Source organism: Sardina pilchardus, chromosome 23 (genome assembly GCF_963854185.1).
Source record: "Sardina pilchardus chromosome 23, fSarPil1.1, whole genome shotgun sequence".
Lineage (NCBI taxonomy): Eukaryota > Metazoa > Chordata > Actinopteri > Clupeiformes > Clupeidae > Sardina > Sardina pilchardus.
In genome coordinates this window covers 25,460,910-25,481,742 of record NC_085016.1, presented here as the reverse complement: position 1 = coordinate 25,481,742, position 20,833 = coordinate 25,460,910, and the positions used below count along the sequence as shown (strand labels likewise).

At 42.2% G+C, this 20,833-nt stretch overlaps 2 protein-coding genes across 6 annotated transcripts in view; both read right to left on the bottom strand.

Annotated features, from left to right (window-relative positions):
- Positions 1-65: 65 nt before the first annotated feature.
- Positions 66-10,190, bottom strand: cep70 (centrosomal protein 70). Of its 3 annotated transcripts, XM_062528221.1 has the most exons (18): positions 9,847-10,190; positions 9,718-9,768; positions 9,095-9,194; positions 8,745-8,868; positions 7,658-7,838; positions 6,398-6,573; positions 5,908-5,967; positions 5,640-5,787; positions 5,358-5,446; positions 4,947-5,024; positions 4,725-4,812; positions 4,394-4,489; positions 3,855-4,019; positions 3,441-3,584; positions 2,795-2,963; positions 1,727-1,841; positions 1,495-1,574; positions 66-191 (listed from the first exon to the last, which is right to left on the bottom strand). In XM_062528221.1, the coding sequence occupies exons 2-18, from the start codon at positions 9,724-9,726 to the stop codon at positions 130-132; spliced, it is 1,884 nt and encodes a 627-aa protein (XP_062384205.1). In that variant the 5' UTR covers positions 9,727-9,768; positions 9,847-10,190; the 3' UTR covers positions 66-129. The 3 variants fall into 3 exon arrangements, with proteins under 3 accessions (XP_062384205.1, XP_062384204.1, XP_062384203.1); XM_062528220.1 differs by having other exon boundaries at positions 9,718-10,190; XM_062528219.1 differs by lacking the exons at positions 9,718-9,768; positions 9,847-10,190 and adding an exon at positions 9,308-9,432.
- A 7,699-nt stretch (positions 10,191-17,889) lies between these two features.
- adarb1a (adenosine deaminase RNA specific B1a) overlaps positions 17,890-20,833 on the bottom strand; it is a 75,327-nt gene continuing 72,383 nt past the window's right edge. For all 3 annotated transcript variants that reach the window (XM_062528216.1, XM_062528218.1, XM_062528217.1), the window contains exon 12: positions 17,890-20,733. In XM_062528216.1, the coding sequence (XP_062384200.1) occupies positions 20,557-20,733 (177 nt within the window). In that variant the 3' untranslated portion in view covers positions 17,890-20,556. The remainder of the gene's footprint in view (positions 20,734-20,833) is intronic.

Sequence of the window (20,833 nt, the reverse complement as noted above, 5' to 3'; positions counted from 1 at the left end):
GGAAATATATTGATGCTGAATAATACATCTCAGGTAAAAGAACCAAGGTGAAGTACAATCTACTTGTTAATATTTTATTTATAAATATACAAAACCCACACACACACGCACACGCACACAAACAAACAATCAGAGGACCCTGGACTTCAGCACCCTCAGTGCAGGCACAATGTCATCTATCCTCTGGACATCTGAAATCACAAACACCACTTCAGGGTTACTGTCATTTCAGTACATTAAGTTATTCTGTATAACATCATATCTGCCAGGCAGATGTATGCAGAAACACCAGTGGGGTGTCCTACGAAGCAAGTTAGACAAATCTAGGTTATCTAGACATATCGAGGCTGCACAAAGCCTTAACTCGGGTATTAAGTTAAGTGATCCTACGACAGCAGGTATGTGATAAATTTGTCAAACTAGGCTTTCAGCTCAGATCTGTGCGCGTTCTCGTGGTTGGGGTGATTTTGACCAATCGGGAAACGTGGAGACGCACAAGACAGCCTAGGTTTAAAAACGATTACTTCCGCATTTATGAGCGGTAGCGAAATCTAGGGTGGTCTTTTTTAGTGTCTAACCTATAACATCAAAAAGTCGATGGTCATCAGATATTGCATGGTATGCATGTCCATAGTAGTGACATATTTGCACGCACAACATACTTAAAAGCGCCTTCGAGATTCAAAATGTTTGCAGAGGCGGGGCCGAACCTGTTCAAAGTATGACAAATTAGCACACGTGAGATAACTTCGTTGTTCAAGATAATGGATTGGTTAGAATTGGTCAGAGGGCGGTGATATTTCACTAAGCACATAACCCGCTCCCGAGCAGGTTTGGTTGCGAGCATAAGATACCATGGTGATACAGCGACGCTAAAACAAATCCACTTTCGTATGACAGCATACCCTGGTTTTGAGCGCAACATATCTCGCTAAGCCACTAATCGAGCTTCGTAGGACACCCCACTGGTGCAAACTTTCCAAAACAAAAACAGGCATTCAACATTCAAAAAATAATAACACTGATATTTCAAGGTCACTTTAATGAAAATAAAAAAAAGGTCTTGTTATTTGCCAATTGTACAAGCACAATTATTGTGTTAATAGAAAAACCCTCCATTTTGCTGAAAGGCACACACAACAAGATTTGAGTCCCCCTCTGGTGGAGAAACATAATAAACAAACTAAACATGTGTCTTTTGTGTCAACAATGTATAAACATAACTGATACACTATGGAGGGAATACATCAATGGTAGTCTGTATAAAGAGATCTCTGAATTCCATGTTTTGGTGGGAAACTAGACAGTTGACAGGTCCGTAATGGCCTACAGAGGTGCCATTCGCCATGTTATGTGCCATCATAATCATTTCAGAAACATTACTGTATGTTAAGGGAAAAAAGCTGTTAGGGGTGCCTTTAAAATCAATGAAAGAGGATATTTTCTGCCAGTTGTGCAGCCTTACAACACAAGAAAAATGTTGAGGTGTCTTACCAAGTGTCTGCAGCAGCTCCAGCACTAGGGAGTGGAAAGTCGGAAAGAACTCCTCATGCTCCTTCAGTCTTAAAATAATACTGAAAGAAGAAAATAAACAAAACAGCATGCCTCTCTTTATTCTCTTTCCAACTTTACTCACTGTACTTCCATATCTAACCACCAGATGGCACAGTGGAGCATAAAACCAGTGCCACCCTCATACAACACCACTTCCGCAGTTCCACGTTACCTGTCGATGTCGTTTGTTTCTAGCAGGCTGTGTACTTGTTGAGTGGTGAAGGCTTCAGTAGGGGAGGCTATTCTGGCCACCTGGTTGACCACCTCGCTGGGCGGGGCTTTTTCATCTGCCAACAGGAAACACCCAAAGTCAGAGTCTACAACTCCACATAGTGGTTGGATATCTGGCTGATCCAAATATTTTCCCCACTCAGCTAATAGAGTTGAGTAGAGAAGTTACTTTTTACAATGATCTATTTATGTGTTAATAACATATTAAAGGAATAGTTCGGAATTTTGGACATAGGACCTCATTTCCAATTTTACCGAGGTGATATAGGTCGGTGGAGACCGTTTTTATCGCGTTTACCCCCTTCCTTCAGTTGCAGCGTCCCCCTTTGCTAATGCTGGTTCTTAGCTAACGCATTTCTACGGTAACATCAGTCTGACATCAACAACAGTCCTACTCACTCCACCGCACACCCGAGACAAGTCAATTAAAACGTCAGACTATCGATATACGTGTCCGTGTTGATAGAATAATTTTAGAAATAAAACTAACCTTGCAACTCAATGATTTATTACATTTTGAGGACTAGTTTCTCAATATCAATCCGTCACTGCCATACAGGGAACAAAGTAGGCTATTGCAATGCGATGCAAGGTTAGTTTTATTTCTAACATTGTTCTATCAACACAGGCATGTGCATTGATAGTCTGACGTTATCATTTATTTGTTTCGGGTGTTCTGTGGAGTGTTTTCAGTGGCAGGCTGGATGTTACCGTTGACTTGCGTTATCTCGGCACCTAGGTTAGCACGAGACGAACGCTGCAACTCAAGGAAGGGCAGAAATTCACTGAAAATGGTCTTCACCGACCTATATCACCCCGACTAAGTTGGAAATAAGGTCCTATGTCCAAAATTCCGAACTATTCCTTTAAACCCATAACGTTAGGCTGCACAGGATGAAAGTGTCTTCTAAATAGCTGAATGTGATTGGTGATTCAGTGTTCTAAGCTCTATCTTCTGGTGGAGGAAGCTACAGTAAGAAGGCTCAATGTTAAAAGGTGAAGTACTGACCAATGTCCAGAACATCCCGGAGGTTCCTCATGGCGTTGGTCATCTCGCCCAGTCGTGTGTAGACCTCGTTCATGCGTGGGTACACACCCCTCAGGGAGCGGACGTCGAACAGCTTCTGGAAGTGGGTCACCATGGACAGCAGTGTGTTCTTGGTGGGACTGCAGAGCACCTGTAGGGACCAATCAGCACCAGAGACATGACCTCAGGTTTCTTCAGATCACCAAGAGCTCTTATTAGGAGAATGGTTCACGCTCATTCAAAGTGTATTACTGCCATGTGTGTTAAGTAGGCCAGCTCCTAGAACATCAGCTGCACTGATGCTTTTATCAAACGCAACATACAAATGAGAGAAGATAATATTGTGATATAATATAAATTGAATACATTTATACCCTTAATTTAACCCCTTTGTCACTTACAAGGAAAAGGTCTTTGTTAAAAAACAGTGAAACTGACTGTGCCACCAATTTAAACAACACGGAAAGCTGTAGTGGGTTATTTGTAAGTTGTAAGTGACATATTATTCTTAAATGTTGTAGGTGTAAAATGATCTTTTACTGTACATAGTCTATAAGCTGCAATGATCAAAAGCTTCTACCAAACCCCATAGCCTTAGCCAAAGAGAGATGTTGGTGTAGGGACTGGCCTTGTCTGCAGGAGCCGTCTCCTCCAGCAGAGTGTCCACCAGCAGCTGCAGGTCCTCCACCCTCACGCCCTCTGCAGCGGCCTCCTCACACACCTGCCACGGCAGCAGACGCTTCACCAGCTTCGTCAAAGAGTGGTGCAGTTCCTGCACACACACACACACACACACACACACACACACACACACACACACACACACACACACACACACACACACACACACACACACACACACACACACACACACACACACACACACACACACACACACACACACACACACACACACACGTTTACATGCATGACACATTCTAAAGCAAGGGTTCACCAACAAGAATGGGTTCTTTTTATGACATGGCACACTGACTGCCAAACCACTTAACCATTTTCCAAGGTTAACGTTGAGCCCCCTCACCTTGAGAGATGCCAGCTGCTCCCGCCAAACCTCCAGAGTGGCCAGGATGCCCTGGTGCTCCCCGGGCAGGGAGGCCTGGTCCAGGGGCTGCCTACTCGGCCTCTGCCTCAGGAGCTGCAGCGGCGCCCTGGGACTGGCCAGCAGAGCACTCACATCACAGAGGACCTGCGACGCACAGATTGGTAGAACAACACGGATACTTCATTTGATGGTATCTTTTATTGCTTTGTTCATGCAGTGTTTCCTATTCCTCTCAGTTTTGCATTTTCCTCATCGTTTGTTGTGTACGTGTTACTCCTCATCATTTTTGTACATTTTATTTGTTATAGATAGATTGTAGATAGATGGATGGATATAGAGACTTGATCAATCCTGAGGGAGAGTTACAGTATTACACTCGTACACAGTCAACTGGTGTACTGATATAAACTATCAATCACGATGGGATTTTAGTGGGGATTTTTACAGGGATAGTAGACGAGTGGAGTGAGTGTGTATAAAGTCATTTGTGCGTTGTGATAAACGAGAGAAACTCCCACCTTCTCCAGATGAATTGAGTTTGCTTCTCTAGGCCTCGATTTCAGGGCAGGTAACAGGTGATTCACATCATGCACCCCCATCTCCACACAGGCAGACTGCAAGCACAGCATTTGGCCCAGTCAACAACCACACAACTACACTTACCGTGTGTGTGTGTGTGTGTGTGTGTGTTTGTGTGTATATATACACACACACACACACACACACACACACACACATACATCTGTAGAGTAAATATATACTAAAAGTATATTTTTTCCATACACATTATTATATATCCACACACACACACACACCAAACACCCTGAATCTTAAGCACATGTTACTCACCTTGAGGAGGGTACGGCAGACCGAGGCCTGCATGTGGTCGATGTTCTCCACCTCTGTGGTCTCCTCAGTCTTAGGCTCAGGAGCAGACCTGGACGAGCACGAACACACACAGTGTCAAAGATCACGCTTCATATGATGACGCTTATTAATAAGTTATTATTAAGCTAGTTATGGTCACACGCTTTGTGAAGGGAAGGACATGGTTGAATATGAAGTCCCTACTTGAGGTTAGTCTGCTGGATGATCCGATCCATCCTCCTCAGCTGCTGCTTATATGTCTTCAGCTCCTTCACCGTGGGCCTAGAGAGACACACAGACAGGTGGATGATAGTCCACACACAACAGCTAGTAACTCCAGAAGGATCCTGATCCCATCGTGTTGTCGGTTTCACAGCCCAAGTTTAACTGAGCTGGAGGATCACAGTGCCACTATGTGAACAGACAGTGTAGGTGGGGGTGTGGTGAACCAGCACAGATATCGCCGCCTGAGACACAGTCAGCACCGGTTCAAAACCCAAACCTGACGCTGTGAGGCCCTGATGCTCTGGATAAAGGCATGGCATGTGTGCTAAATCTAACAGACTTTGCTTTGCTTTCCAAACAACAGGCCCAGTCTAAAGAGTCACTATCCACCTTGAGTCCAGGTCCTGCTTCAGCTGCTGGATCTCCCTCCTCAGCTCCTCCCGCTGGACCTTAGTGTCCCTCAGCTGCTCCTGGTACGACTGCAGGAGAAAGAACCAAGTGTGAGGGGATGAGGACCTGTTCACCTGTACCTTTATATATACTGTACATATTCAGATGAGACCGTAGTAGTCTACCCCAGTAGGTGTGGGCTGAATCTTGCCAAAGCTACATGCTTGTCTACGAGTTGAAAAGTTGAGTTAAGACGGCATAAACAGGTTAACAGTGGCAGACCTTGAGTAAGGCTTTGTGGTTTGTAGAGCTATCTGAGGCTTTGTGGTTTGTAGCGCTATCTGAGGCTTTGCGGTTTGTAGAGTTGTCTGAGGAGGTCCTCTCAGGCCGCCCATTTGAGGAGTCACTCTCTCCAGGCTCCCTAAGGGTCCTGGGTGAGGAAGAAAGGGACAAACATGAGTGGGAAAAGACCCAGAGACCAAGAAAAGGTACTATTCAATGAAGAGGAGACTGAAAAATTTATATTTCATATGTCTCTGTGCAAACATACTTCAGTTCATTCCGCATTTGTTCCATTTGGGACTCATAGACATCAATGACGTCAAGGATCCTACAAGGCAAAAAGTTCCGGAAAGAGTTAAGAAGAAAGCAATGTACAACTCAACAAGATCTTGTAATAATGACCAATGATTTATGTATTAACGTATTAGAAATGCACTACAAGAACATCCAAGGGGGTTCTCTTCTCATTCCTGGTCGATGGGGAAGAGTGTTCCAGTCAGTGAGGCAGTGAGGGAGAGTGTTGTGCATTCAAATTCAAAATGCTTTACTGGCATGACAAGGTCACTCATAATGCCAAAGCAGTTATTGTACAATACATCTTGACATACACACACATACATATCAATAGATTTGAAGAAGAATAAAATAAATGAAATAAAATCAAAGCAAAAGCAGTATATGATAGAATGTGCGTGTGTGTGTGTGTGTGTGTGTGTGTGTGTGTGTGTGTGTGTGTGTGTGTGCGCGTCGGTACTCACTGCTGGTCAGTGGGGGAGTGTGTTCTGGCGGTCCTCTTGTGGATCTGCTGGAAGGCGTGGTTCTGGCGCTCCACCCTGCGCTCCTCCTCCTTCACAGCGTAGTAGAGCTTCCTCTGCAGCTGCTCCACCTGCTGGCTCTCCCGGGACAGCTTCTGCTCCAGGGCCTCACTCCGACTCTGGGGGCCAGTCCATGCAAAGGGGAAGGGAACTCATTTAGCAACACGGACTCACAGCGGCTGGTTGGGGAGTCAAGCCTGGGCTGATCTATAGTTGAGCAGCGATTCTAGTGCTGCTTCATCACCCACATTAGTCTGGCTATCACCATACTAGGCTCAATCTTTTAAGATTGAACATCAGTCTGGGGAGTCTGCGCTTTATTTCTACTGCACAAGAGGCGTGATCCATGGGCATGGTTCAAATGACTCCATGTGCTTTTAGATAGCCCTTCAACCAATCAGACCAACTATCCGGTTGCGCCGTTTGGATAAGCTAGTTTGTGATTGGACCCAGAAGATGTGGACAGGAAGCAGGAGAGATAGATGTGCTGGTTTCCAGCTTGAGCCGCAGGGTGAAATCCATATCGCCGGCAGATCAGGCAGGGTTTCAGGCTGGACACCCGCATATGGATGTCTTGTGAAATCAACAGATTTTAAGACATTTTCCCAATCTTGGAATTGCTTCATACTCTATGGAAATAGAGTGCAAGTGTGCAAAATATTGCTCCAACACCTCAGTCACTCTGGTCACCCATAGGAGGGTAATTATATGTCAAATCAACAACTGACATACTACTACATACAAAGTACTACATACTTTATGTAAAGAATTGTCAATGTATCCAGCTACTAGTGTGCAACAGTTTCTGCTCAAGGACCTAACAGAAACCACATCAACCAATGTTTTTTAAAAAAAACATTGTTTTATTAATTTACTTTTTAATCTGTAAATTATAATATTTGCAAAAGACTGTTTCAGGGAGATCTACCAAAATGGTATCTCACTGCACACATGTATGACAAATGAATGTCACAATATCTACGCAGCTTTGGCTTGGTATGTTGGTGAGTATTACATGGGACATTTCAAGATGTACTGATGACGCAGACGACAACAAATAAGCCACAGGGTGACTTCTCAGAAAGCATGTGAACTAGTAAACATGCGCTTCCCTTGCCGAGCGCCTGACTCCTAAATGAAGAGTGCATGACTTGTAGGGTGTGGTGTGTGTGTGTGTGTGTGTGTGTGTGTGTGGTCAGCTACCTCGGCCTCCGTCTTGTGCTGCTGCAGCTGCTGGAAGACACTGTGCTGCTGGGCAGCTTTGCTGATGTAACGGTCCTCCAGGTCCTGCACTTTGGCCTTCACGCCGTCCAGAATTCCCTCCAGCTCCAAGGCCCGTTGGGAATGCCGTGCTGCACGGCTCTGGTACTGCTGGACCTCCTCTCTGTCAGGTCAAGCATGATTTAAGTCATATTAAACATGATTTAAGTCAGTATCAAGCACAATTTAAGTCTGTACCAAGCACAAGTCACATATTAATTCCAACCTAAACAAAGACATACACATACAGTAGTGATGGTGATGTAAATTTAGATGGACAATAGTTATAAATAACTATATGATAATATTATATGTTAATTGTACAATATGTAGATTCAATGACACTACAAAAACACAAAACATAAAGGATCAAACAATGAACTATAAACACCTTTTGAAAAGTCATCCTGCAACTTTTTAAAAGCTCTTTTTTAAAAGCTCAACTTTTTAAAACATCGTACAAATGCTGTCATTTGTATAGGTTGCTTCAAGTCTCAAATGCCGTACAAAGCTGACTCCATCAGGTGATACTGTGACAGGTAAAGTGAGTGGGGGAATGTGTATCAGTATGCAGCCCTGGGCAGTGGGCCGTTGACAGGTGCTGGGCACTGGTCACACCTGAGGGCACATTAACCCTGAACCCACTCAGCTTATGTGTGCAACGCATGCACGTGCAAGGGCACTATCAGGTGACACCAGGTGTTAAGCAGCACAGGGCAGCGAGCCCGAGAGGATCTACATTATTGAGCAGAGTAGGAGATCAGTATAGATGAGATGAGAATATGCATTTAGATGAAGGTATTACTGCTGATCAGGTTACGCAAGATAAAATGACAACCTTGAAGCAGGCAATTAGACTACATTACTGTCTGCAATAAATAAGGCTGTCAACTTATATGTTAATATAATTTTACTCTAATCACATATGACTATTATAATTATTTATGTTAACGTTTTATGTTAGAAACACAAAGAGTTCCCTAAAGTTGCAGAAAAGGCTAGTTCACGCAAGAGGATGGGGATGTTTTACTTAAGCTGGCTGTTGGACTGGATGAGCTCCTGAATAAGGGCCTGTCTCCTGTCCGAGTCAGTCAGCATGGTCCGCAACATGGTCCGGATGTCACCGGCCGCCTTCTTCTCCAGAAGAACCAAATCTAGATGTGATTGAACCATAGAGTTACACAACATTCATCTACATCAACGAGAAAATGTAACACGTACATGACATTTGCATGCAATATCTAAACAGTTTTCATAGGAAATGTACTATGGGGGCAATACATGCAAACAGCCAGGGCCCAGGGCACAAACTGCTATGCCTGTGCATGGGTGTGAGAGATAGGGAGAGAGAATCTAATTTCTGATAATAGAACGAGATACCTGATAGGTTCTTATTCTCCACAGGATCAGCAAACTGAACCGGTTTAAAGCCATGTCGCTGCAGGAGTTTATTAATGTCATCCCACTCTGATAGTTCCCGCTGTAATTCAAAAAAAGAGAAAAGTACACCAATATTGTACGTTACAAATGCAAAGACCACTGTTACAACACGAGAAAAGCCCATAGGACTTCTATTCTTGACTTTGTTTCTACCTGAAACTGGCTGTATGTCCACAAATACACGTACGTCCTGTCTCTGGTCTGAAATATAGAATTATGGCTCGTAAAATCCATCTCCTCTGTCAAACTATATCAACGTTACCGGCACAGGAAATAAAACATGTCTTTTTTTTCTTATCAAAACTAAAAATGCTACTAGGACTCCTAAATGAAACGGTCTATGGAATAGATCGACTTATCTTGCGCCCACCACTCTACTGTGTGGGCTTTCCCTCAACTGTGACAACCCACCCAGGTCCCCCATGTAGCCTATTTATGCAGAGGTATCCAGTTTCAAGGTAGGTCGACAACAGCTAACAGTTAAAAGCTAGCATAGAACAAATTAGTCAAACCATCCATCTGTCGGCTAAGTAAAAACCGCTGTAGGCTTATGCCAGCCTTACCTCCTCCATTTCTCCTCTGCGACGACAAACAACGCTGAGGCGTAGTCTGACCTACCAACACCGACAACAGCCGTTAGAGGACGGAGTAGCTAACGTTATTGAATTAACTAACTTTATTATCCAACTCACTGTTGTCTAATGCACTATGCACCCACGAGAAGTCAGGTATGTTACCAACTGTATATGCTGACAGATCTCATGGGTAACCACAGCTAACTAGCAGCTAGCGATAGCAAAACAGCGTTGACGTTACAATAATAAGTTAGCTTGCATGGTCGTCAGATAACTAATAACTTTGCTCTTAGCTTATTCGTAACGCCAGCCATGTCTCTTTCGCACTGCTGTGTAAACTCCAACCAGGCATGGACGTTTAGTATAATATTAATCAGTAGGTATACTTGCTTCACTAATTTTATTTCAATAGTATTCGCGCTCCCTGCTTCAAATTGACTTTACACGATAATAACTATCAACATCCGGTCAACAGTCATTTGTGTAGTAAAACTTCCGTTAAAGAAAATACCATGGATGTTTTCCCTCCACTAGATGGCGATATATCATATAAACATAGAATTTGGGTTTCTGAATGAAAAAGTGAGAGCTGAGATGATAAGAAATGCAGAAATAAGATAACTTCTCACTTCATGTCTCTATCTCCGTAAGGTCATGCTCACATCAGAATTGCACCATGGTTTAGAGGCTGTCTCAGTCTGTTTACTTCTTCGTGTCCCTTGCATTTTGCATTTTAATTTCCCTCTTCACATACATCTTTGTCATCAGAGTTCAAATTATTCCTCCTCTTACAATCTTTAATATTCTAGAGAGATACAAAGCAATCAATACGTGTTACAGGTAACCCACACTAAACAGTGTTATTTACCTTCGAGAGAAATTAAATTTGTATAACCATAAATTGTATTTTTGTGGAATTTGCAATAGAAAACTTGGCTAATCTAAATGATATGGCAACAGTTGTCATATTTTACGTAATATCTACTTGACAGCTCAGTAGAAATACACTGTTTCAGGTGCATTAGGGAAAAGATGCTAATTTGTGCCTTAAATAATTTCTCCTTGAACTTTACAGAGCTCATGACATTTGACTGTGAGCCCAGTGGGCAAGCATGGAATGTAAAGGGCAGCACTGGCACTATCAGTCGCATGCTTGAGAACCCATTTCCTTCACTTGCATCTTCAGAAAGTTTTGTCACAGCTGAATCCTGACAAAGGAAACTGCATGAATGTTTTCTCATCTTATCTCGTCTTATAATCTTATCACATCTTATAATCTTATCAACATCTGTCATAACAACATTCCTTTGCACCTCCTCCACATTTGCACGTACTAGTGTTCTAGAGTATGTGTGTGTAAAAATGGCAGTCACACTTACAGTAAACATGTATGAGCATTCAGCCCTCCCCACCCAACTCCTTCTCAATCCATATCTTCAGGAAAGTTCTGGATATTGCAGGCAAGCTAGGCCTATACAACTGATTGCACTTCACCATAACGAGGCCAATATAAGACATCACACACTTAGGCTACATCAGATGTTGACCCATTTGAGATACTTTGATAATAGTAGTACATTGAGCCTACTTTGGCAATCTATCCAATTCTGTAGCCTAGTTTTTCTTTTTCAAAGGAACACAGGTGACAGTGTCTCTTGTTCTTCTGCTGAAAAGTCCAGTGTCTGGAATATCATTAAAACTTTTTATTTGCATTATTCAAGTCTTTCACTGTAGCCAGACTGACTGAAATTATTTTCTATTTGAATGTACAGTGTATAGCATTCACTGACCAGGGTAATAAAATAATGAAAAAGATGGTGAGAACAAACAAGCAATTCAAGTAGATGTGATATAATGAATTAAAGGCTGACTCTCACCCCTGCCCATATATTTGAATAATACTGTATGGTGGGCCAAGACACTGCATCAGCATTCCGTTTTTAGCATTAGATGCTGCGTATAGGCTTCAGGCTAAAGGTTGAAATGCTGCTAGCTGTGTCAGTGGTAAATTGGTGGAGGCTGCAGTAGGGGTGTCATAATGATCCTACACTTACAATTTTGTGCCGTTTTGAATCGGTCAGCCAAAAATACCTGCAATTACAATGCCTCGTGTTTTACCTTTTCATTTTTAGCTAGATGGTGCTATACCTCAAATGAGTGAATATGGATGTGCTGACATGGCCACTTTAGATCAACATAAAAAAAAAGGTAGGCAAGAAATAGGCCTGATCTTCACTGGGCTAATCCTTCCATCAATCAATCGTTTTATGATACGAATAAAAAAATATATAGGGAATCATATGTCCCCATCTGGTCCTTAATAACTGGCCCTACATGTCAAGGTTGCAGAATTACACTTGAATTATATTTATTAGGAACTTTTGTAGTTCCTTTTTGGTCTTCTATTTATTTTTATTTTTAGTTTCATCCATGTCCTCATCAATGTAAACTCCGTAAGGTTAAACTCTCCATAGTGGTTGAATTTGTTGGAGGTGATGTTCTGTAATAGTTCAACAACATTTTGGCATACTGAACTTGAAACATTACAGATAATATGTACATTTTATAAAACAATTAAAAATATAGGGGGATCATACATTCCCCTCTGGTTCCCCTGGAGTCATTGGGTTTCAGAATTATATTTGAGAAATGAATCGAGGAGAAATAGTGACGTTCACCAGAAGTCTAGCTTCTGGTATGGGTTTTACTGATGTTTTGATGGTCCTTGTTCTTGTCAGCCGTCTGGGCCTTTGTGGTTCTGTGTGGCACTCCGGAAACAGGCCTCCTGCTCGGCCTCCTCCTCCCTGTCTCCAGCCTCTGGCCTCAACGCTCTTTCTTTCTCTTCCTTCTCGTTTCTCCTTCTGAAGCTAAACAAATGGGGGAGCATTTCATTAAACTGAACTGCTGAACCATTTTGATGTTTTAAATGTAAATTTATTGCTCAAGTTGGGTTTTGGTGATGCAAGGCTACTCTTCAGACCCAATGTGAGCAGATATGCTCACCCACTTCCAATTCTTTGTCTAAGAACGTGTCCAGATCATCCAGAACATTTAGGACTTCAGAGATCTCCATGGGCATTGTACATTCCTCTTCGGAAACTTTGCTGTACAGTTCCTTCTTGTCATGATCGATCTCCTTTGCCTCATTTATAAGGAACCTTTGTAGTTCCGACTTCCTTTTGTATTTCTTTTTCATTTCATCCTCATCGTCATCAGCGGTCACTCTTAAAGCCTCCAGTTCATTCAGAGCAGATAGGACATGCTCAGGGAGCTCATCTTCGTAAGTTCTGTTGTCCAGTCCATTTTTGCTGTGCTCTATCTTCTTCTTCAGCTCCTTTATTAGGAGCTTTTGTAGTTTCTTTTTAGTCGTCTTTTTGTTTTCCTTTTTAGCCTCATCCATGTTGACTCCCAAAGACTCAAGTTCCCTTTTCAGCTCCACCAGTCCGTATTTTTTTACGTGTCTCTTAATGTTTTTGTCTTCATCCTGCCGTGCTGCTAGGCAGCAGGCTAAAAACCAGCAAAATCTCATTAATACTAGATCGTCAGAAATCACAGTTCGAATAACTAATCCAACCAGCCAACTTCTACACAAACTCAAGCAAAACTGAACAAAAATTCTAATTTACCTGTGCAATGTTCTATGGCATCATGAAGTTGCTTAGCCACCTTTGTGATCCTAACGGAATGGTTTGACATCAGGCTATTGTTACCACTTCAATGCATCATCCAATGGAATCTTTGGAATCATTGTCTCTCTTGATTCTATTGATTAGTTATCCTCATATTATATCCATATTATTTACTAGACCAGTTTATTTTGCATCTTTCATACAAAGTGCTTTATTATATAAGAAAATAAAATGATAATTCAAATTTTAATGAAAAGATAGGAGCGTGATGCATTGCCATCTGAACCTCACTAGAATTGCCCTTCACTTCTAAAATCTTGGAAAAGGTGGTCTATTCCCAGCTCATGGATTTTATAAATGAACAAAATATTAGTGTGACTTTCCTATCCGGTTTTAAAACATTACACAGCACCGAATCAGCACTTTTAAGAGTTTTTAATGACATCTTTTTAGCTACTGACTCTGGTCACTGTGTTGTCCTTTAACTTTTGGATTTGACTGCAGCTTTTGATACAGTTGATCATGACATCCTGATTGCTCATTTTGACTTTGGAGCAGTGAGTGCATTAGTGGCACACCAATGGTTCAGGTCCTACTTGTCCCAGCGAACCTTCTGTGTTAGCCTTGCTGACTCCTCCACCGCTCCCCTGTCACAGGGAGTGCCGGGCTCTCTACTTGGCCCTAGTCGCTTTGGACAAAGGCGTTTGCCAAATAGTCATAACCATAACCATCAATGTGAGTTCTCTGGAACAGTAGATGGTAAATGATTGTTATTCTGATAATTGATTCTTGATCACATCAGTGCATTTTACTTGTGAACGAGCCATTGGCCCAACATATGTTTGCTACCTGGGAAGGCTGTGCACGAAGACTGGGTTGACATTGTACTCTGAGAATGTAGAGTGAGCAAACCACGGAGAGATAATTGCTGCAATATTTGTTACAAAAACTGTTATGAGTTAGAACTAGCTTAGAGGTGTTTACCCTATACCTTTAAGTGCAGAAAAACCCTAAAGTGACAGCATCTCTTTGGTAGGCTGCGATTCCTTCACTGAGAGCCTTGCAATGTGTAGGTCTTCCAGCTGCACCTGGTTGACTAGTGTAGCAACACAAGGTCATCTCCTCTACATCCATTAATGCACAGTGATGGAGCACAGTAGGTCATGGTGGTTGGCCACTGGCTGGGTGTCACTACATACATCAAGTCTGCTGAGCAGAAAATTGAAATGGAAATGTGGGTGTTGAACCAGAGCGCTTTGCCTCTCCTGGTCTACTTCTAATGATTCATTCCTAGGATGACATGGATCCTGTCGCCAAACCCTGGGGAGAAGAGCCAGGTAATTTTTTGCTTTAGAAAGTGTTGTATGTTAGAGCCAGGTATACTTGTGTTGGTAAAATATATATTGTGTGGTATAGCGTATTCACTTTAGACGAAGGCGTCTGCCAAATAGCCATAACCATAATATGTGCTCTTAATTTTCTACTCTGTTATTTGGATTTAGTGTAGCTTTTGGAAAACAAAAAACAATAGCCTAGTATATCAAAGGCAACTAACTGTATGTACAATATGCAAAAAGTAATGTATATACTGTACAACAAGCATGATCAATTTTCCTGTCCTTTCATGCAAGCCAGAAAATCATTTCCCCCAGACTTAACGCAGGAAATACATAATCAGAACCAAAATGTCATAAAAGTTCCCTTACGTAGTTTGAAATGCCACATCTTTGTTGGAAAGTTACCGCATTTGACATTTCAAAATCTAAATTACTCTGAAGTATTAATTGCAAACTGAATCCTATAGTATCAGCAGCTAGGCCTGATATATTTTTAATGGTGAATATGATATTATTTGGAGTTAATTTCTGTGTCCTGTCCTTTCTGTGTCTGGTTTAAGAATTTGTGTGCAACCTGCTAGTCTTCATGGGGGCAATTTAGCAGCAGAGTAAGTTACTACTACTAATAACGTCACCATGACACCGAGATGAACGCACGATAGCTAGTGGCTGGGTCTTCTCTCCTTACCTGCTCATATGCAGCTTTATCAGATCTGCTGGGGCCAGTAGCCTCATTAGGTGGATAATGGAGGTAGATAACTCAGGCAAATGAGCTGAGACCAGTGAGAAGCTGAAAGACAGGAAGGGCGTGTGTGTGTGTGTGTGTGTGTGTGTGTGTGTGTGTGTGTGTGTGTGTGTTGGGGGCTGTTGTCATTTTAACTGTCCGATACTGGTTTAATGCCTGGGTTAAACATTGCTATAATGGCATGGCTAAAAGGTGCAAGTCTTTGTGTTGGATTGACTGATAAGCTAAACATTATTGACAACTGAATTAGAGTTACTAGGCCTTTTTATATTGTGTTTCAAAATTATTACTTCTACTTTATCACAAGTCATCATTCGTAGTTTATTAGTTTCAGATTTTGAGGACCAAATTGCCAGCAGGTCAGTGCATCTGGGCATTGATGCTGCGGTGATTGGCAGTGGCTATCACTTCACAACTTGAATGCACTGAAATTATATTAGACCTAATGTGATTTTGATCATGATATTATACAGAGAAGGTTTCTGGGAAGTGTGTAGACAACTGACTCGGACATTATAGGCTACACTCTCACTCTGACCATATAGGAACTCCTGCACCTGCACATAAAGCAAAGAAAAAGGCATTTTCTTCCTCTTTTCTGCCACGCTCTTAACCTGCAAGAAATTCAATTTCGTAGATAAAACATGAAAGTGGAGAATGCATGAAGGGCCCCTCTCACTAATCCCTCTTCACCTTGAGCCCAATCGACTTCTGAGTGCCTGCCCGCCTGCCGCCTCCTATACAGGAAAGCGGTCGAGATGGCACAGACCTCCATCCTCATAGCTGCCACCTCTAGACCTGACCTGGTCCTGAAGTCACAACGGATCAGAACCATTTCCTTCTTATGGTAAATAAATGGTTCCCTGGGTTGACTTTGAAGATTCTAGATTTTTTTTTCTGTCGTTTTCTAGAATAGCCTACAAAACATGCCCAACTGGGTAGGCTTGGGAATGATAGGAGTGTTGGAAGTCGGATTGAAGATAAGGGCTGATACGTTTTTTTTTTTTTTGCTTTTTTGCTTGTTTGCTCCCTGCCAAAGCAGAAAGGACAGGTAATCCGCGGCGAGATTATCTCTCTCTCTTGCATGTCACCCAGGTGCTGAAGGCTGATATGACACAAAGTAATATCCCTCCAACACCCCCACGTGGAGATTTGACCAAGGATTGCTGAGATAACGCCTTGCAGACAGAAGCCGTCTATCTGAGCTTGTCTCAAGCCTTCTAAAGAAAAGGCTGTGAATTTAGACAGAGCTCCAGTGTTTCTGTGTCCATGTGCATATTTAGTACCTCATCCATTACACATTATGTCTAACTGCTTTTCTACAAGACAGTCAACATACTGTATATCACTTCATTAGTGGCAATGTTTATTTTTTATAATTCCAATCAATCAGTCTTTACCGAGTCTTTGTGTGATGTTGCGTGGTGAAATCATGTTGTCAAAAGTGAATATTACTGCTGAATTATAAATAAAGCAGCTTCATTCACATCATTCCTGTAACATCTCAGACAAAGAAATGGGGGGGGGGGGGGGGGGGCTGGGTCTGACTGACACACATTAGGCATACATGAGAGGTTTGATCACAAGTCTTAAGCGTCTGATATGTACTTTCAGTTGAAGCTCTACATTTTCATAATGATTTCTTTCATTGTTTCTGCAGGAGTTCAGCGATGATGAAGGGGATTTATGCGTCTCAGCAAGCTCAGTGGCGCCACATGAGCCACAAATCAAGCCTTTTGGAGTCAGAAGTGGGATTTATAAAAATCAAAAGACAAGTTTATAATCTGCAGATAATTGGGAGAAATACGTTGGGGATGAAAGGTCCGCTCATTGCAGGGAGTGTGTTTGTCTATCATTCATGGCCCCCCTAGGAGGTCAAAGGCATTGATGAATACAATTTCATTCCAGTCACAATAATTACCACGCCACCGAACACGTCTCTGCTCTTGTGTTTACCAAGTACATAAAAGGGTCTGGAAATGTTTGAATGAGGAATCAAAACAGAACATGTTTTGAAAGATGAAACTTTTTAAGTTGTTTTTAAACAATTTCCTTTACCGCTTCCATTCCAAGAACATTCCAACAAATCTGCAGTTTAGTACTAATGAGATGGAAACAGGCTTAGCTAAATTTTTAGTCATCTCTGTGGTAAGGTCAGAGTCTGACTTTCACGCAGTACAACAACCTAGAACTGCACTACATCCAATAGCTTGTTGGCTCTTCACATCCTTCAGATACTTTGCTCAGTGAATTTCACTCTGGAAAGGCAGTTGTTACACTGTAACATGGACCATTTCACACAATTGAACTGAACAAACAAATAACATTAAGATTTTAATATGTGCAAACAAAAAAACATATGATGTCCATGAACCTGTCCTCTTAAATGGTATAAAGATTTCCACCACAAATGTACAAATGAACTGGAGAAAAAGACATTTCCATTTGTTTTAGTCCTTTATTTGTCACCTATGTGTCATGATTCACTGCTGTACACTTGAAAGCCTCTGGGCGTCGGCCTCTCATGCTGTGTTTAGCGGTACTGTGGGTAGACATGCAGGAGGGTCCTTTAACAACTTTGACATCCTTCTCATCCAAGCCAGAAAGGGCCGACTCAAAACGTGTGACCACACCATGTCATTAATGCATAATGTGATGTCACGTCATGACAGCACCATTGGCACTGAACACCCTTGCACCATAAAAGGCCCCCATAACCAGCGGGGTCAAAGGGTTTGGTCACCTCCACTATATAGTCCCACATGCAAGTGGATGTCACTCCACTTTAACGACCATACTGTTCCCAAAAAGGCGACTGAGAGTCTTTGATTTAAAGGGCTTTGAGGAACATCTCAAAAAGGGGAATTCATTATCAACAGAAGTCTCAGTAAAATCCTTATCGGCCTGATACTTTGTGACATCATCTGGCGTTTTCTTGCTATTTCATTTTTCGAGATTAAGGGTACAGCGCGGGCAACATAAGCTGGGGAGGGGCTCAAAAATGACATGCTAAGCCAGATGCGTCCTTCTCGTTGAAAAAAAACAAACAAAAAACAAACAGTGCAGGAATTAGCATAGAATCATCATATAAACAAGACAGCAAAAACAGTACAAGGTCCAGTGCATTTCAACAACCCTGTTAAGGGAAAATAAACTCAACAAAAGAAAGAGAAACAAAACATGCCAACTAAATAAGACCCTGGGAAGTTGCTAACCTGACAGCCTCCTTTTTTGGTCCAGGTGTTGGGGGAAGAGATGAAGTTCATTTAATTACACTGTACAGGAGTTTTCACTCTTTCTTAGGACATGATGTTTCCATTTACATAATAAGATCATATGAAATACATTTAAGCGCCATCATAAGAACTATACCAAACTAATATTTACAAATCATATTTAAAATGTTGAAGCAAAATAAACGTTCTGATTTCGTCTTTTTTTTTTTGGAATGCATTAGTATACATACTAGTTTTTAGCATACAGTACAATCGCAGAGAGGCCTCAAGGGCAAACAGTGTTCTCACCATCGCAGACAGCAAGTGCATGACCACCCTCACAGCTTTCAATGAAGCAGACCAACAGAAGCACAGTAACTGTTTCTTTGGCGGTGTTTCCATAGTTACCAAGTGTATGATTCGGACCAACTGACATACTGAATGTAGCCTACACACTGCAGTCAATCAATAACAGAAAAAGACGCCAATCAAATTAAAACCTGATGTACGATTAAAGATTTTTGTTGATGTTTTGGGCCTTAAAATCATGGTCATGGTCACTAGATACCAGTTTGAATGGTATGCACCAGTCATTTTCTTTTACAGTACAGCATTTAGTAATAAAACACATTCTAAATTTTCCTGTCTATATATTATAACTCACAAAGTATAAGAACCGTGAGTTCTCATTTGTCATACTGTATATATAACGTTACTTTCCACTACACTGCATTGTGTTCTAGAATGTATGGCAGAGGTAAAACCCCATTCTATGGGCTCGGAACTACTCAGTACTGGCCTCTGGTCCTCACAGTGTATTACATCAGCATCCTGTTTTGTCACGTCCACTTGAACACAGCCAGGACCAAGGCTCATGGCCACTGCAGAGCACTGGAGAGGACCACCACCCACCAGCCCAGCCCCTGGACAGGCATATTACACAGTGAATTAAGTTGTGAATCTTGCCCTGTGGGGAATATTTCCCAAAGGCAATGGCATGCTGCAAAGGAATCGTTGACTACCAAGGTCCACCTCTCATCAACGAAATATGTTATATGCTATCATGAGTTGATGTGTTTAAAAAATATGCTAAAATGGGGGAAAGGCATGAGTTATACACTCACAAGAAAATCATAATCTCATATAAAACACGACTTAAAATAATCTTAAACGGAGCACTGAAGGCAACTGAACTGTGGGTAAAGGTCAGAGGAACAGGTGAAGGACAGAACAGCATTACCCATAATCCCTGTCCATCAGCACCGTAGAGATGTCTGCCTGAATCCAAATATCAGTCTGAGGAGCACTGCTGCCAATGCTTTTCAAGTTACTACACCTGTGTTTGTTGTCCATTTCTGTTCAAGTCTTACCACAAAAAAAGATATCTATACTTTCCTATGAAAAAAATGGTATAAACATTTGCCTTAAATAATGTGTAAATATGATCTTAAAAATAAATCATATCACCAGCAGTGGTAAAGAAACATCTCAAGAAACATTATACTCTCGACTCACACTCAGGAAAGACCAGATGGGGCTCAGCAGAAGGACTATGGGGTCTTAAACAGACACACACACGCGCAAGCACGCACGCACGCACGCACGCACGCACACACACACACACACACACACACACACACACACACACACACACACACACACACACACACACACACACACACACACACACACACACACACACTATTATGATGAGTGATGTCTGGTTGGCTGGTAGTGCCTCTGTTCACTGTCATCTTACTCTCCCTTTCTCCTTCTCTCTCTTCCCCCATGATCATTCTCTCTCTCTCTCTGTCTCTCCGACTCTCTCTCTCTCTCTCTCTCTCTCTCTCTCTCTCTCATACACAACCCCCCTCCCCTGTGTCCATGTGTCCATGTCTCTATCAGGGGTTAAGGGAGAACTGGTCCTGTTCGCTGGGCTTCTTGACCCAGGCTCCAAGGCCGGCCTTCTGGAAGGCCTTGAAGAGAGTCTGTTTGGCCGCGTGGTACTCCTCTGCTGCCTGCTTGGCGTCATGGTATGAGCTGGGCTTGGGCCCCTTGATCCGCAGACTCGGAGACAGCTGAAAGAACACAGAAAATACACACAGACACAGACACAGACTATTAAAATGCTGTACAATGTTTGTATTTACTTTCAAATGTCATATGATTTTAAGTGGT

Excerpts from the sequence above, each read along its gene's own strand:
- cep70 (XM_062528219.1), bottom strand. The coding sequence starts at position 9,388 with ATGGATTTTACGAGCCATAATTCTATATTTCAGACCAGAGACAGGACG. Across the intron at positions 1,842-2,794 it reads CCGGGATGTTCTGGACATTG|ATGAAAAAGCCCCGCCCAGC; the intron begins GTCAGTACTTCA and ends TCCTGTTGGCAG. Across the intron at positions 192-1,494 it reads GGAGCTGCTGCAGACACTTG|ATGTCCAGAGGATAGATGAC; the intron begins GTAAGACACCTC and ends TTGTGATTTCAG.